This window comes from Oncorhynchus tshawytscha, unplaced genomic scaffold, assembly GCF_018296145.1.
Source record: "Oncorhynchus tshawytscha isolate Ot180627B unplaced genomic scaffold, Otsh_v2.0 Un_contig_2868_pilon_pilon, whole genome shotgun sequence".
Classification (NCBI taxonomy): Eukaryota; Metazoa; Chordata; class Actinopteri; order Salmoniformes; family Salmonidae; genus Oncorhynchus; species Oncorhynchus tshawytscha.
In genome coordinates, this window is record NW_024609771.1 from 382,501 (window position 1) to 399,351 (window position 16,851).

A 16,851-nucleotide genomic window follows, 5' to 3' on the forward strand; every position below is an offset into this window, starting at 1 on the left:
TGTTGGAGGAGGTGGTGTCTGTCTTGTTGTAAGAGGTGTTGTATGTCTTGTTGTAGGAGGTGGTGTCTGTCTTGTTGTAGGAGGTGGTGTCTGTCTTGTTGTAGGAGGTGTTGTCTGTCTTGTTGTAGAAAGTGTTGTCTGTCTTGTTGTAGGAGGTGGTGTCTGTCTTGTTGTAGGAGGAGTTGTCTGTCTTGTTGTAGGAGGTGTTGTCTGTCTTGTTGTAGGAGGTGTCTGTCTTGTTGTAGGAGGTGGTGTCTGTCTTGTTGTAAGAGGTGGTGTCTGTCTTGTTGTAGAAAGTGTTGTCTGTCTTGTTGTAGAAAGTGTTGTCTGTCTTGTTGTAGAAAGTGTTGTCTGTCTTGTTGTAGGAGGTGGTGTCTGTCTTGTTGTAGGAGGTGGTGTCTGTCTTGTTGTAGGAGGTGTTGTCTGTCTTGTTGTAGGAGGTGGTGTCTGTCTTGTTGTAAGAGGTGGTGTCTGTCTTGTTGTAGAAAGTGTTGTCTGTCTTGTTGTAAGAGGTGGTGTCTGTCTTTTTGTAAGAGGTGTTGTCTGTCTTGTTGTAAGAGGTGGTGTCTGTCTTGTTGTAGAAAGTGTTGTCTGTCTTGTTGTAGGTGTTGTCTGTCTTGTTGGAGGAGGTGTTGTCTGTCTTGTTGTAGGAGGTGTTGTCTGTCTTGTTGTAGGAGGTGTTGTCTTGTTGTAGGAGGTGGTGTCTGTCTTGTTGTAGGAGGTGTTGTCTGTCTTGTTGTAGGAGGTGTTGTCTGTCTGTCTTGTTGTAGGAGGTGTTGTCTGTCTTGTTGAGGAGGTGGTGTCTGTCTTGTTGTAGGAGGTGGTGTCTGTCTTGTTGTAGGTGTTGTCTGTCTTGTTGTAGGTGTTGTCTGTCTTGTTGTAGGAGGTGTTGTCTGTCTTGTTGTAGGAGGTGTTGTCTGTCTTGTTGTAGGAGGTGTCTGTGTCTGTCTTGTTGTAAGAGGTGTTGTCTGTCTTGTTGTAGGTGTTGTCTGTCTTGTTGTAGAAAGTGGTCTGTCTTGTGGTGTCTGTCTTGTTGTAGAAGGTGTTGTCTGTCTTGTTGTAGAAAGTGTCTGTCTTGTCTTGTTGTAGAGGTGTTGTCTGTCTTGTTGTAGGAGGTGTTGTCTGTCTTGTTGTAGGAGGTGGTGTTGTCTGTCTTGTTGTAGGTGTTGTCTGTCTTGTTGTAGGAGGTGTTGTCTGTCTTGTTGTAGGAGGTGTTGTCTGTCTTGTGTTGTCTGTCTTGTTGTAGGAGGTGTTGTCTGTCTTGTTGTAGGAGGTGGTGTCTTTCTTGTTGTAGGAGGTGGTGTCTGTCTTGTTGTAGGAGGTGTTGTCTGTCTTGTTGTAGGTGTTGTCTGTCTTGTTGTAGGAGGTGTTGTCTGTCTTGTTGTAGGAGGTGGTGTTTGTCTTGTTGTAGGAGGTGGTGTCTGTCTTGTTGTAGGTGTTGTCTGTCTTGTTGTAGGTGTTGTCTGTCTTGTTGTAGAAAGTGTTGTCTGTCTTGTTGTAGAAAGTGTTGTCTGTCTTGTTGTAGGAGGTGTTGTCTGTCTTGTTGTAGGAGGTGTTGTCTGTCTTGTTGTAGGAAGTGTTGTCTGTCTTGTTGTAGGAGGTGTTGTCTGTCTTGTTGTAGGAGGTGTTGTCTGTCTTGTTGTAGGTGCTGTCTGTCTTGTTGTAGGAGGTGTCTGTCTTCTTGTTGTAGGAGGTGTCTGTCTTGTCTTGTTGTATGTTTTGTTGAGGTGTCTGTCTGTCTTGTCTTGTTGTAAGAGGTGTTGTCTGTCTTGTTGTAAGAGGTGTTGTCTGTCTTGTTGTAGGAGGTGGTGTCTGTCTTGTTGTGTCTTGTTGAGGTGTTGTCTGTCTTGTTGTAGAAGGTGTTGTCTGTCTTGTTGTAGGAGGTGTTGTCTGTCTTGTTGTAGGAGGTGTTGTCTGTCTTGTTGTAGGAGGTGTTGTCTGTCTTGTTGTAGGAGGTGTTGTCTGTCTTGTTGTAGGAGGTGTTGTCTGTCTTGTTGTAGGTGTTGTCTGTCTTGTTGTAGGAGGTGTTGTCTGTCTTGTTGTAGGAGGTGGTGTCTGTCTTGTTGTAGGAGGTGGTGTCTGTCTTGTTGTAGGAGGTGGTGTCTGTCTTGTTGTAGGAGGTGTTGTCTGTCTTGTTGTAGGAGGTGTTGTCTGTCTTGTTGTAGGAGGTGGTGTCTGTCTTGTTGTAGGAGGTGTTGTCTGTCTTGTTGTGTGTTGTCTGTCTTGTTGTAGGAGGTGTTGTCTGTCTTGTTGTAGGAGGTGGTGTCTGTCTTGTTGTGTGGTGTCTGTCTTGTTGTAGGTGTTGTCTGTCTTGTTGAGGTGTTGTCTGTCTTGTTGTAGGAGGTGGTGTCTGTCTTGTTGTAGGTGTTGTCTGTCTTGTTGTAGGTGTTGTCTGTCTTGTTGTAGGAGGTGGTGTCTGTCTTGTTGTAGAAAGTGTTGTCTGTCTTGTCTTGTTGGAGGAGGTGTTGTCTGTCTTGTTGTAGGAGGTGTTGTCTGTCTGTCTTGTTGTAGGAGGTGGTGTCTGTCTTGTTGTAGGAGGTGTTGTCTGTCTTGTTGTAGGTGTTGTCTGTCTTGTTGTAGGAGGTGTTGTCTGTCTTGTTGTAGGAGGTGTTGTCTGTCTTGTTGTAGGAGGTGGTGTCTGTATTGTTGTAGGAGGTGTTGTCTGTCTTGTTGTAGGAGGTGTGTCTGTCTTGTTGTAGGAGGTGGTGTCTGTCTTGTTGTAGAAAGAGGTGTTGTCTGTCTTGTTGTAGGAGGTGTTGTCTGTCTTGTTGTAGGAGGTGTTGTCTGTCTTGTTGAAAGTGTTGTCTGTCTTGTTGTAGGAAAGTGTTGTCTGTCTTGTTGTAGGAGGTGTTGTCTGTCTTGTTGTAGGAGGTGTCTTGTTGTAGGAGGTCTGTCTGTCTTGTTGTAGGAGGTGTTGTCTGTCTTGTTGTAGTGTTGTCTGTCTTGTTGTAGGAGGTGTTGTCTGTCTTGTTGTGGAGTGTGTCTGTCTGTCTGTCTTGTTGTCTTGTTGGAGGTGTTGTCTGTCTTGTTGTAGGAGGTGTTGTCTGTCTTGTTGTAGAAGAGGTGTTGTCTGTCTTGTTGTAGGTGTTGTCTGTCTTGTTGTAGTGTTGTCTGTCTTGTTGTAGGAGGTGTTGTCTGTCTTGTTGTAGGAGGTGTTGTCTGTCTTGTTGTAGGAGGTGTCTGTCTGTCTTGTTGTCTTGGAGGTGTTGTCTGTCTTGTTGTAGGAGGTGTTGTCTGTCTTGTTGTAGGAGGTGTGTCTGTCTTGTTGTAGGAGGTGTTGTCTGTCTTGTTGTAGGAGGTGTGTCTGTCTTGTTTAGGAGGTGTTGTCTGTCTTGTTGTAGGTGTTGTCTGTCTTGTTGTAGGAGGTGTTGTCTGTCTTGTTGTAGGAGGTGTTGTCTGTCTTGTTGTAGGAGGTGGTGTCTGTCTTGTTGTAGGAGGTGGTGTCTGTCTTGTTGTAGGAGGTGGTGTCTGTCTTGTTGTAGGAGGTGTTGTCTGTCTTGTTGTAGGAGGTGTTGTCTGTCTTGTTGTAGAAAGTGTTGTCTGTCTTGTTGTAGGAGGTGTTGTCTGTCTTGTTGTAGGAGGTGTGTCTGTCTTGTTGTCTTGTCTTGTTGTAGGAGGTGTTGTCTGTCTTGTTGTAGGAGGTGGTGTCTGTCTTGTTGTAGGAGGTGTTGTCTGTCTTGTTGTAGGAGGTGGTGTCTGTCTTGTTGTAGGAGGTGTTGTCTGTCTTGTTGTAGGAGGTGGTGTCTGTCTTGTTGTAGGAGGTGGTGTCTGTCTTGTTGTAGGAGGTGTTGTCTGTCTTATTTTATCTTGCCGATCCTTCTTCCTCTTCTCCTTTAATCTCTTCTCACTCTCTCAGTACATAACTCTTCAACATTCCCTTTCTGGTTTCTCTCCACAATAAATCTCTCTCTCCTGTGTGTGTGTGTGTGTGTGTGTGTGTGTGTGTGCGTGTGTGCGTGTGTGCGTGTGCGTGCGTGCGTGTGTGTGTCTGTTTGTGTGTGTGTGTGTTCTCTTCCCCTGTCTCATCTACTTCTGTCTGTCTGCTCTGCAACAGCTGTCTGGTCCCATCACTCTGACTCAGTGACAGAGAGAGGGGAGGGAGAGAGGGATCGTGCAAGAGAGAGAGAAGGGACAGAAAGGAGGGAGAGAGAGAGAGAGCGCGCAAGAGAGAGAGGGGAGGGATAGCGAGAGGAGAGAGAGAGGAGGGAAAAAGAGAGAGGAGGGATAGAGAGAGGAGGGAGGAGGGAGAGAAAGAGGAAGAGAGAGGAGGGAGGAGGGGAGAGAGAGGAGAAGAGAGGAGTCTGGAAGAGAGAGGAGGTCTGTCTTAAGAGAGAGGAGGGAGTGAGAGAGGGAGGAGGGAGAGAGGAGTGGAGAGAGAGGAGGGAGAGAGAGGAGGGAGGAGGTCTCAAGAGAGAGGAGGGAGAGAGAGAGGAAGAGAGAGGAGGGAGAGAGAGGGAGGGTGCAAGAGAGAGAGAAGGGAGGAGGGAGAGAGAGAGAGAGGCAAGAGAGAGAGAGGAGGGAGAGCGAGAGGAGGAGAGAGAGGAGGGAAAAGAGAGGAGGGAGAGGAGAGGAGAGAGGAGAGAGAGGAGGGAGAGAGAGGAGGGAGAGAGAGGAGGGATAGAGAGAGGGAGAGAGAGAGGAGAGGAGGGAGGAGGGAGGGAGAGAGGAGGGGGAGAGAGAGGAGGGAGGAGAGAGAGAGAGGAGGAGAAAAAGAGGGAGGAGGGAGAGAGAGGAGAGAGAGGAGAGAGAGGAGGGGGAGAGAGAGAGAGAGAGGAGGGATAGAGAGAGGAGGAAGAGAGAGAGGAAGAAGAGAGAGGAGGAAGAGAGAGGAGGGAGAGAGAGGAAGAAGAGAGAGGAGGAAGAGAGAGGAGGGAGAGAGAGAGGAAGAGAGAGGAGGGAGGAGGGAGATAGTCAACCCGAGAAAGAGTTGACAAGACAGTAAAAGTGTGTGAGTTATCAGAGTGATAGAATGTCTTCTCATCTGTTAGATATTCTAATTATACAATAATCACACTATTAATTACCTGCCACACTGACGTCGATCAGTAACCTAGCTGCTTAACCTCGGGAAGTGAGGAGAGAGAGAGAGAGAGGAGGAGTGAGAGAGGAGAGAGAGAGAGAGAGAGAGAGAGAGAGAGAGAGAGAGAGAGTGAGAGAGAGAGTGAGAGAGAGAGAGAGAGAGAGAGAGAGAGAGAGAGAGAGACAGAGAGAGAGAGAGAGAGAGAGAGAGAGAGAGAGAGGGAGAGAGAGAGAGAGAGAGAGAGAGAGAGAGAGAGAGAGAGAGGAGTGAGTGAGGCTGAACACAGGAGAGAGCTGAAGACAGGAGTGAGGCTGAACACAGGTCAGGAGTGAGGCTGAACACAGGTCAGTTAGAGAGAGAGAGAGAGAGAGAGAGAGGCTGAACACAGGTCAGTTAGTGAGCTGAACACAGGTCAGTTAGAGAGGCTGAACACAGGTCAGTTAGTGAGGCTGAACACAGGTCAGTTAGTGAGGCTGAACACAGGTCAGTTAGTGAGGCTGAACACAGGTCAGTTAGAGAGGCTGAACACACAGGTCACAGTTAGAGAGGCTGAACACAGGTCAGTTAGTGAGGCTGAACACAGGTCAGTTAGTGAGGCTGAACACAGTTAGTGAGGCTGAACACAGGTCAGTTAGTGAGGCTGAACACAGGTCAGAGGCTGAACACAGGTCAGTGAGGCTGAACACAGGTGAGTGAGGCTGAACACAGGTCAGTTAGTGAGGCTGAACACAGGTCAGTTAGTGAGGCTGAACACAGGTCAGTTAGTGAGGCTGAACACAGGTCAGTTAGTGAGGCTGAACACAGGTCAGTTAGTGAGGCTGAACACAGGTCAGTTAGTGAGGCTGAACACAGGTCAGTTAGTGAGGCTGAACACAGGTCAGTTAGTGAGGCTGAACACAGGTCAGTTAGTGAGAGAGGCTGAACACAGGTCAGTTGAACACAGGTGAGGCTGAACACAGGTCAGTTTGAGACTGAACACAGGTCTGAACACAGGTCAGTTAGTGAGGCTGAACACAGGTCAGTTAGTGAGGCTGAACACAGGTCAGTTAGTGAGGCTGAACACAGGTCAGTTAGTGAGGCTGAACACAGGTCAGTTAGTGAGGCTGAACACAGGTCAGTTAGTGAGGCTGAACACAGGTCAGTTAGAGAGGCTGAACACAGGTCAGTTAGTGAGGCTGAACACAGGTCAGTTAGTGAGACTGAACACAGGTCAGTGAGGCTGAACACAGGTCAGAGGACTGAACACAGGTCAGTGAGGCTGAACACAGGTCAGTGAACACAGGTCAGTGAGGCTGAACACAGGTCAGTTAGTGAGACTGAACACAGGTCAGTGAGGCTGAACACAGGTCAGTTAGTGAGGCTGAACACAGGTCAGTGAGACTGAACACAGGTCAGTTAGTGAGACTGAACACAGGTCAGTTAGTGAGACTGAACACAGGTCAGTTAGTGAGACTGAACACAGGTCAGTGAGGCTGAACACAGGTCAGTGAGACTGAACACAGGTCAGTTAGTGAGACTGAACACAGGTCAGTGAGGCTGAACACAGGTCAGTGAGTGAAGGTCTTGTACTGTGTTGTGTTATTGTCTCTCACCTGCTGAATCGTAGCTTTTCACAGACTTGCGGTGAGCAGACAACATGAGCTGCGTCCCAATAATCTCTCCTTTCTCCTGAAAAAAACGTGCACTGGTTCACTTCCCTCCATTGATATGAAAGGAAACGACTTGTATGTGGGAACTTCCTGCTGCCCATTCCGACGCTTTTAAAGTTGTGGAGAAATGACTGCCTACTTCGAAATGGAGAGATTAATGTGACGCTGTCAGTTGATAGGAGGAACGGTATGTATTATCCCGGGAAACAGAGTCGCTCGTCCATTTCATTTTTACAGCGTCTGACCTTCCATCCCTCCGTTCTCCCCTCTCTTCCTCTCCCTTCCTCATCCTAGTTTAATTTCTCTCTCTGTTCCTCTCTCTCTCCATCCCCCCCTTGTGCTTAGATAAACAGTCTGTATCCTGACTCTCGCACACACACACACACACACACACACACACACACACACACACACACACACACACACACACACACACACACACACACACACACACACACAGCATTTAGCCAGGAGGACAGTGACCCCCCCCAGAGTCCACATGAGGGCAGTTAGCCAGGAGGACAGTGACCCCCAGAGTCCACATGAGGGCAGCCAGGAGGACAGTGACCCCCCAGAGTCCACATGAGGGCAGTTAGCCAGGAGGACAGTGACCCCCAGAGTCCCCCCCAGAGTCCACATGAGGGCAGTTATCCTGGAGGACAGTGACCCCCCCCCAGAGTCCCCCCCAGAGTCCACATGAGGGCAGTTATCCAGGAGGACAGTGACAGTGACCCCCCCCAGAGTCCACATGAGGGCAGTTATCCAGGAGGACCCCCCAGAGTCCACATGAGGGCAGTTAGCCAGGAGGACAGTGACCCCCCCCCAGAGTCCACATGAGGGCAGTTATCCTGGGAGGACAGTGATCCCCCAGAGTCCACATGAGGGCAGTTATCCAGGAGGACAGTCCCACCTCTACCCTATAGGGCAGTTAGTCCAGATTGGACAGTGAGGGCAGTTGAGGACTCAGTGTGTCAGGTTTGGACAGTGGGACCCCCCCCCCCTGTGAGTCCACATTGGACAGTGGGACTCCTGTGTGTCAGTTTGGACAGTGGGACTGGAGGACTGTGTGTCAGTTTGGACAGTGGGGCTCACATGAGGGCAGTGTCAGTTATCAGTGGAGGACAGTTTGACCCCCCCAGAGTCCACATGAGGGCAGTTATCCAGTGGGACAGTGACCCCCCCCAGAGTCCACATGTGGGACTCTGTGTGTTAGCCAGGAGGACAGTGACTCCCCCCCAGAGTCAGTTTGGGCAGTTATCCTGCAGTGTTAGAAGACATTTCAACAGTGGGAGTCTCTTTGTGTCAGTTTTTGACAGTGGGACTCTGTGTGTCAGATTGGACAGTGGGACTCTATGGACAGTGGGACTCTGTGTGTCAGTTTGGACAGTGGGACTCTGTGTGTCAGATTGGACAGTGGGACTCTGTGTGTTAGTCAGTTTGGACAGTGGGACTCTGTGTGTCAGTTTGGACAGTGGGACTCTGTGTGTCAGATTGGACAGTGGGACTCTGTGTGTCAGTTTGGACAGTGGGACTCTGTGTGTCAGTTTGGACAGTGTCAACACAGTCTCTTTGGGGTGTTTTGAAGGACTTGTTGGCTGTCACACCTCTACCCTATAATTTTGGATTGGCTCTGTGTGTCAGATTGGACAGTGGGACTCTGTGTGTTAGTCAGTTTGGACAGTGGGACTCTGTGTGTCAGTTTGGACAGTGGGACTCTGTGTGTCAGATTGGACAGTGGGACTCTGTGTGTCAGTTTGGACAGTGGGACTCTGTGTGTTAGTCAGTTTGGACAGTGGGACTCTGTGTGTTAGTCAGTTTGGACAGTGGGACTCTGTGTGTCAGTTTGGACAGTGGGACTCTGTGTGTCAGTTTGAACAGTGGGACTCTGTGTGTCAGATTGGACAGTGGGACTTGTGGTCAGTTTGGACAGTGGGACTCTGTGTGTCAGTTTGGACAGTGGGACTCTGTGTGTCAGATTGGACAGTGGGACTCTGTGTGTTAGTCAGTTTGGACAGTGGGACTCTGTGTGTCAGTTTGGATAGTGGGACTCTGTGTGTGGACAGTCAGTTTGGACAGTGGGACTCTGTGTGTCAGTTTGGACAGTGGGACTCTGTGTGTTAGTCAGTTTGGACAGTGGGACTCTGTGTGTCAGATTGGACAGTGGGACTCTGTGTGTTAGTCAGTTTGGACAGTGGGACTCTGTGTGTCAGATTGGACAGTGGGACTCTGTGTGTTAGTCAGTTTGGACAGTGGGACTCTGTGTGTCAGTTTGGACAGTGGGACTCTGTGTGTTAGTCAGTTTGGACAGTGGGACTCTGTGTGTCAGTTTGGACAGTGGGACTCTGTGTGTCAGTTTGGACAGTGGGACTCTGTGTGTCAGATTGGACAGTGGGACTCTGTGTGTCAGATTGGACAGTGGGACTCTGTGTGTTAGTCAGTTTGGACAGTGGGACTCTGTGTGTCAGTTTGGACAGTGGGACTCTGTGTGTCAGATTGGACAGGAAGACTAGAGGGAAGTGAGGTAATTAACAGGTTGTAGAGAGTAATGAAATTAAATATTTGACTAATAAGAACAGAGAGAGTCACATATTGAATATACGTCTTACTTGTCAACTAGGATTTACACTCTTATTGTAGAGGAGAGAGAGAGGGAGAGAGAGAGAGAGAGAGGGGGAAGGAAGAGAGAGAGAGAGAGAGGGGGAAGGAAGGAAGGAGAGAGAGAGAGAGAGAGAGAGAAGAGGAAGAAGGAAGGAAGGAAGGAAGGGAGAGGAAGGAAGGAAGGAAGGAGAGAGGAAGGAAGGAGAGGAGAGAGAGAGAGAGAGAGAGAAAGGGGAGGAGAGGAAGGAGGAGGAAGGAGAGGAGAGAGAGAGAGAGAGGGGGAGGAGGGAGGGAGAGAGAGGAAGGAGAGATTGAGAGAGAGAGGGAGATATTGAGAGAGGGAGAGTTGGAGAGAGAAAAATGAAAATGAGGGAGAGAGAGAGGGTGGGAGGGAAGGGGGGAGAGAAATGAATACATAAAATAGATTTTAGAGATAAAACAGTGTGTCATTCAGTGAGAGATGGTGCTCAACATGTACAGTACAACACACACACACACACAAACACATGCACACACACACACACACTAACACACAGTGGTTGTTGTATTAGTGTATAGGGTAAGGGCTGATAGCTCAGCTGGAAAATTACCCTGAATGAGATTAGACCTGAAGAATCAGGTGTCAGGAGGGAGAGAGAGGAAGGGAGAAGAGGGAGGAGGGGAGGAGAGGGAGAGGGAGGGGAAGGAGAGAGCGGGAGGGAGAGAGAAGAGGGAGGGATTATTCAGACCCTTTACTCAGTACTTTGTTGAAGCACTCTTGGCATCGATTACAACCTTGTGTATGACGCTACAAGCTTGGCAAACCTGTATTTGGGGAGTTTCTCCCATTTCTCTCTGCAGATCCTCTCAACCTCTGTCAGGTTGGATGGGGAGCGTCGCTGCACAGCTACTTTAAGGTCTCTCCAGAGGTGTTCAATCAGGTTCAAGTCCAGGCTTGTCCCGAAGCCACTCCTGCTTTGTCTTGGCTGTGTGCTTAGGGTCATTGTTCTGTTGGGTCATTGTTCTGCTCTTGAGCAGGAAGGTGAATCCTTCTAGTCTGGAGCAGGTTTTCATCAAGGACCTCTCTGCAGACTAGTCTGCAGGTTTTCATCAAGGACCTCCTGCTCCGTTCATCTTTCCCTCTCCTGACCAGTCTGGAGCAGGTTTTCATCAAGGACCTCTCTGCACTTGGCTCCGTTCATCTTTCCCTCGATCCTGACTAGTCTGGAGCAGGTTTTCATCAAGGACCTCTCTGCACTTGGCTCCGTTCATCTTTCCCTCGATCCTGACTAGTCTGGAGCAGGTTTTCATCAAGGACCTCTCTGCACTTGGCTCCGTTCATCTTTCCCTCGATCCTGACTAGTCTGGAGCAGGTTTTCATCAAGGACCTCTCTGCACTTGGCTCCGTTCATCTTTCCCTCGATCCTGACTAGTCTGGAGCAGGTTTTCATCAAGGACCTCTCTGCACTTGGCTCCGTTCATCTTTCCCTCGATCCTGACTAGTCTGGAGCAGGTTTTCGAGTCCATGGTCACCTCCCTGACCAAGGCCCTTCTCCCCGATTTCTCAGTCGGCCAGCTCTAGGAAGAGTCTTAGTGGTTCCAAACATCTTCCATTTCAGAATGATGGAGGCCCCTGTGTTCTTTGGGACCTTCAATGCTGCACACATTTATTGTACCCTTCCCCAGATCTGTACCTCAACACAATACTGTCTCGGAGCTCTACGGACAATTCCTTCGACCCCATGGCTTGTTTTTTTTGCTCTGACATGCACTGTCAGCTGTGGGATCTTATATAGACAGGTGTGTGCCTTCTCAAATCATGTCCAATCAATTAAATTTACCACAGGTGGACTCCAATCAAGTTGTAGAACCATCTCAAGGATGATCAACGGAAACAGGATGCACCTGAGCTCAATTTAGAGTCTCATAGCAATGAGTCTGAATACCTATGTAAATAAGGTATTTTAGATTTTTTTATATATATATATAAATTTGCAAACATTTCAAAAAAAAAACTGTATTCACTTTGTCATTATGGGATATTGTGTGTATATTGATGAGGAAAATGTGTTATTTAATCAATTTTAGAATACGGCTGTATTGTAACAAAATGTGTAATAGAGTTCCAGGTGGTGGCTTGTGGGATACGCGTTGGGCGTCTGAGCTGTGTGCCAGTAGTTTAAAACAGACAGCTCGGGTTCATTCAACATGTCAATACCTCTCAGAAATACAAGCAGTGATGAAGTCAATCTCTCCTCCACTTTGAACCAGGAGAGATTGATATTCATATTATTATTGATGGTTGTCCTTCTATATAATAGTGTAGAGAGATGGTTGTCCTTCTATATAATAGTGTAGAGAGATGGTTGTCCTTCTATATAATAGTGTAGAGAGACTATATAATAGTGTAGAGAGATGGTTGTCCTTCTATATATAGAGAGATGGTTTAGAGAGAAGGTTGTCCTTCTATATACTAGTGTAGAGAGATGGTTCCTTCTATATAATAGTGTAGAGAGATGGTTGTCCTTCTATATAATAGTGTAGAGAGATGGTTGTCCTTCTATATAATAGTGTAGAGAGATGGTTGTCCTTCTATATAATAGTGTAGAGAGATGGTTGATATAGGAGAACCAGGAGAGATTGATATTCATATTATTATTGATGGTTGATATAGGAGAACCAGGAGAGATTGATATTCATATTATTATTGATGGTTGATATAGGAGAACCAGGAGAGATTGATATTCATATTATTATTGATGGTTGATATAGGAGAACCAGGAGAGATTGATATTCATATTATTATTGATGGTTGATATAGGAGAACCAGGAGAGATTGATATTCATATTATTATTGATGGTTGATATAGGAGAACCAGGAGTGATTGATATTCATATTATTATTGATGGTTGATATAGGAGAACCAGGAGAGATTGATATTCATATTATTATTGATGGTTGATATAGGAGAACCAGGAGTGATTGATATTCATATTATTATTGATGGTTGATATAGGAGAACCATATTATTATTGATGGTTGATATAGGAGAACCAGGAGAGATTGACATTCATATTATTATTGATGGTTGATATAGGAGAACCAGGAGAGATTGATATTCATATTATTATTGATGGTTGATATAGGAGAACCAGGAGTGATTGATATACACATGATTCATTTTTTGCTCCCCGTGTCATTTTAAGGACCAGCCTTGCTGCCCTGTTCAGAGTCAAAAGCTCTGTATTTATTCTACATAATATTCCTAGGTCCTTCTTTGTGGCACCTGACCACACGACTGAACAGTAGTCCAGGTGCGATAAAACCAGGGCTTTTAGGACCTGCCTTGTTGATAGTGTTTGTAAGAATGCAGAAACCAGGGCCTGTAGGACCTACCTTGTTGATAGTGTTGTTAAGAAGGCAGAAACCAGGGCCTGTAGGACCTGCCTTGTTGATAGTGTTTGTAAGAATACAGAAACCAGGGCCTGTAGGACCTACCTTGTTGATAGTGTTGTTAAGAAGGCAGAAACCAGGGCCTGTAGGACCTGCCTTGTTGATAGTGCTGTTAAGAAGGCTGAAACCAGGGCCTGTAGGACCTGCCTTGTTGATAGTGCTGTTAAGAAGGTAGAAACCAAGGCCTGTAGGACCTGCCTTGTTGATAGTGTTTGTAAGAATGCAGAAACCAGGGCCTGTAGGACCTACCTTGTTGATAGTGTTGTTAAGAAGGCAGAAACCAGGGCCTGTAGGACCTGCCTTGTTGATAGTGCTGTTAAGAAGGCTGAAACCAGGGCCTGTAGGACCTGCCTTCTTGATAGTGTTATTAAGAAGGTAGAAACTAGAGGCTGTAGGACCTGCCTTGTTGATAGTGTTATTAAGAAGGTAGAAACTAGGGCCTGTAGGACCTGCCTTGTTGATAGTGTTATTAAGAAGGTAGAAACTAGAGGCTGTAGGACCTGCCTTGTTGATAGTGTTATTAAGAAGGTAGAAACTAGGGCCTGTAGGACCTGCCTTGTTGATAGTGTTGTTAAGAAGGTAGAAACTAGAGGCTGTAGGACCTGCCTTGTTGATAGTGTTGTTAAGAAGGTAGAAACTAGAGCCTGTAGGACCTGCCTTGTTGATAGTGTTATTAAGAAGTTAGAAACTAGAGCCTGTAGGACCTGCCTTGTTGATAGTGTTATTAAGAAGGTAGAAACTAGAGCCTGTAGGACCTGCCTTGTTGATAGTGTTATTAAGAAGTTAGAAACTAGAGCCTGTAGGACCTGCCTTGTTGATAGAGTTGTTAAGAAGGCAGAGCAGTGCTTTATCATGGACAGACTTCTCCCCATTTTAGCTACTGTTGTGTCAATCTGTTTTGACCATGACAGTTTACAATCCAGGTTTACTCCAAGCAGTTTAGTTTCCTCAACTTGCTCAATTTCCACATGATTTATTACAAGATGTAGTTGAGGATTAAGGTTTAGTGAATGTTTTGTCCCAAATACAAAGCTTTTCATTTTTGAAATATTTAAGATGAACTTATTCCTTACCACCCATTCTGAAACAAACTGCTGATCTTTTTTAAGTGTTGCAGTCATTTCAGTCGCTGTACTAGCTGACGTGTACAGTGTTGAGTCATCCGCATACATAGACACTCAAAGCCAGTAGCATGTCATTAGTAAAGATTCAAAAAAAAATAAGGTGCCTAGACAGCTGCCCTGGGGAATTCCTGATTCTAACTTGATTGTGTTTGATAGGCTTCCATTCTAGAACACCCTCTGTGTTCTGTTAGACAGGTAGCTCTTTATCCACAATATAGCAGGGGTGTAAAGCCACAACACACATTTTTCCAGCAGCAGACTATGATCGATAATGTGTGTTTGTCCCATATCAATATAAACTTATCTAGGATGCTCAATATTCAGCCCCGGTTTGTCTAAACTGCTTCTATTATATGACACACACACACGCACACACACACACGCACACACACACACACACACACACACACATACATATCCTTGTCTCACATATCAGTCTCACTATTCAATATAGAGTAGTACACAATCTCTCTGTCTCACTATTCAATATAGAGTACACAATCTCTCTGTCTCACTATTCAATATAGAGTACACAATCTCTCTGTCTCACTATTCAATATAGAGTACACAATCTCTCTGTCTCACTATTCAATATAGAGTACACAATCTCTCTGTCTCACTATTCAATATAGAGTACACAATCTCTCTGTCTCACTATTCAATATAGAGTACACAATCTCTCTGTCTCACTATTCAATATAGAGTACACAATCTCTCTGTCTCACTATTCAATATAGAGTACACAATCTCTCTGTCTCACTATTCAATATAGAGTACACAATCTCTCTGTCTCACTATTCAATATAGAGTACACAATCTCTCTGTCTCACTATTCAATATAGAGTACACAATCTCTCTGTCTCACTATTCAATATAGAGTACACAATCTCTCTGTCTCACTATTCAATATAGAGTACACAATCTCTCTGTCTCACTATTCAATATAGAGTACACAATCTCTCTGTCTCACTATTCAATATAGAGTACACAATCTCTCTGTCTCACTATTCAATATAGAGTACACAATCTCTCTGTCTCACTATTCAATATAGAGTACACAATCTCTCTGTCTCACTATTCAATATAGAGTACACAATCTCTCTGTCTCACTATTCAATATAGAGTACACAATCTCTCTGTCTCACTATTCAATATAGAGTACACAATCTCTCTGTCTCACTATTCAATATAGAGTACACAATCTCTCTGTCTCACTATTCAATATAGAGTACACAATCTCTCTGTCTCACTATTCAATATAGAGTACACAATCTCTCTGTCTCACTATTCAATATAGAGTACACAATCTCTCTGTCTCACTATTCAATATAGAGTACACAATCTCTCTGTCTCACTATTCAATATAGAGTACACAATCTCTCTGTCTCACTATTCAATATAGAGTACACAATCTCTCTGTCTCACTATTCAATATAGAGTACACAATCTCTCTGTCTCACTATTCAATATAGAGTACACAATCTCTCTGTCTCACTATTCAATATAGAGTACACAATCTCTCTGTCTCACTATTCAATATAGAGTACACAATCTCTCTGTCTCACTATTCAATATAGAGTACACAATCTCTCTGTCTCACTATTCAATATAGAGTACACAATCTCTCTGTCTCACTATTCAATATAGAGTACACAATCTCTCTGTCTCACTATTCAATATAGATCTCTCTGTCTCACTATTCAATATAGAGTCTCTGTCTACACAATCTCTCTGTCTCACTATTCAATATAGAGTACACAATCTCTCTGTCTCACTATTCAATATAGAGTACACAATCTCTCTGTCTCACTATTCAATATAGAGTACACAATCTCTCTGTCTCAATATACAGAATATAGAGTACACAATCTCTCTGTCTCACTATTCAATATAGAGTACACAATCTCTCTGTCTCACTATTCAATATAGAGTACACAATCTCTCTGTCTCACTATTCAATATAGAGTACACAATCTCTCTGTCTCATAAAGTGTCTGTGTGTGTTTTTATGTATTTGTGTGTGTGTGTGTGTGTGTGTGTGTGTGTGTGTGTGTGTGTGTGTGTGTGTGTGTGTGTGTGTGTGTGTGTGTGTGTGTGTGTGTGTGCGCGTGTCTGTGTGTGTGGGTGTGTGTGTGTGTATTGATTGTTCCTGGTGTGTCAGAGAATGTGTGTGTGTGTTTGTTTGTGTGTGCGTGTGTGTCCGGGTGTGTGTGTGTGTGTCCGTGTGTGTGTGTGTGTCCGTGTGTGTGTGTGTCCGTGTGTGTGTCCCCGTGTGTGTGTGTGTGTGTCCGTGTGTGTGTCTGTGTGTGTGTGCGTGTGTCTGCGGGTGTGTGTGTGTGTATTGATTGTTCCTGGTGTACGTTGTGTGGACGTTGTGTGGACGTTGTGTGTATGTTGTGTGTACGTTGTGTGGACGTTCTCCAAGTGCTGAAATGATATTATGGAGAAACTGAAATCCCTGTCTGGTTTTATGTCTCTCCTACAGAGCCATGTCGTTGGACAATCAGCTGGTTGTCTTGTCGGCCAGGACGGCTGACGCGGGGCGGTACTACGTTCAGGCGGTCAACGGGCTGACCGGACAGAACCACACCTCTCCCTCTGTCTACCTCAGCATGGCTGGTAAGAAAAGTCATGTATACAATCTGTCTATACACAGGTAGACTATACCTCTACTATACTGTATATACACAGGTAGACTATACCTCTACTATACTGTATATACACAGGTAGACTATACCTCTACTATACTGTATATACACAGGTAGACTATACCTCTACTATACTGTATATACACAGGTAGACTATACCTCTACTATACTGTCTATACACAGGTAGACTATACCTCTACTATACTGTCCTCTATACCTCCACTATACTGTCCTCTATACCTCTACTATACTGTATATACACAGGTAGACTATACCTCTACTATACTGTCCTCTATGCCTCCACTATACTGTCATCTATACCTCTACTATACTGTATATACACAGGTAGACTATACCTCTACTATACTGTCCTCTATGC

General features: G+C 45.6%; 1 protein-coding gene across 1 annotated transcript in view; it reads left to right on the top strand.

Moving 5' to 3' along the window:
- LOC121845819 (protein sidekick-1-like) overlaps positions 1-16,457 on the top strand; it is a gene marked incomplete at its 3' end in the record, with an annotated part of 173,512 nt that extends 157,055 nt beyond the window's left edge. The window contains exon 5 of the mRNA XM_042317838.1: positions 16,310-16,457. Coding sequence (XP_042173772.1) covers positions 16,310-16,457 — 148 coding nt within the window. The remainder of the gene's footprint in view (positions 1-16,309) is intronic.
- Positions 16,458-16,851: the final 394 nt, after the last annotated feature.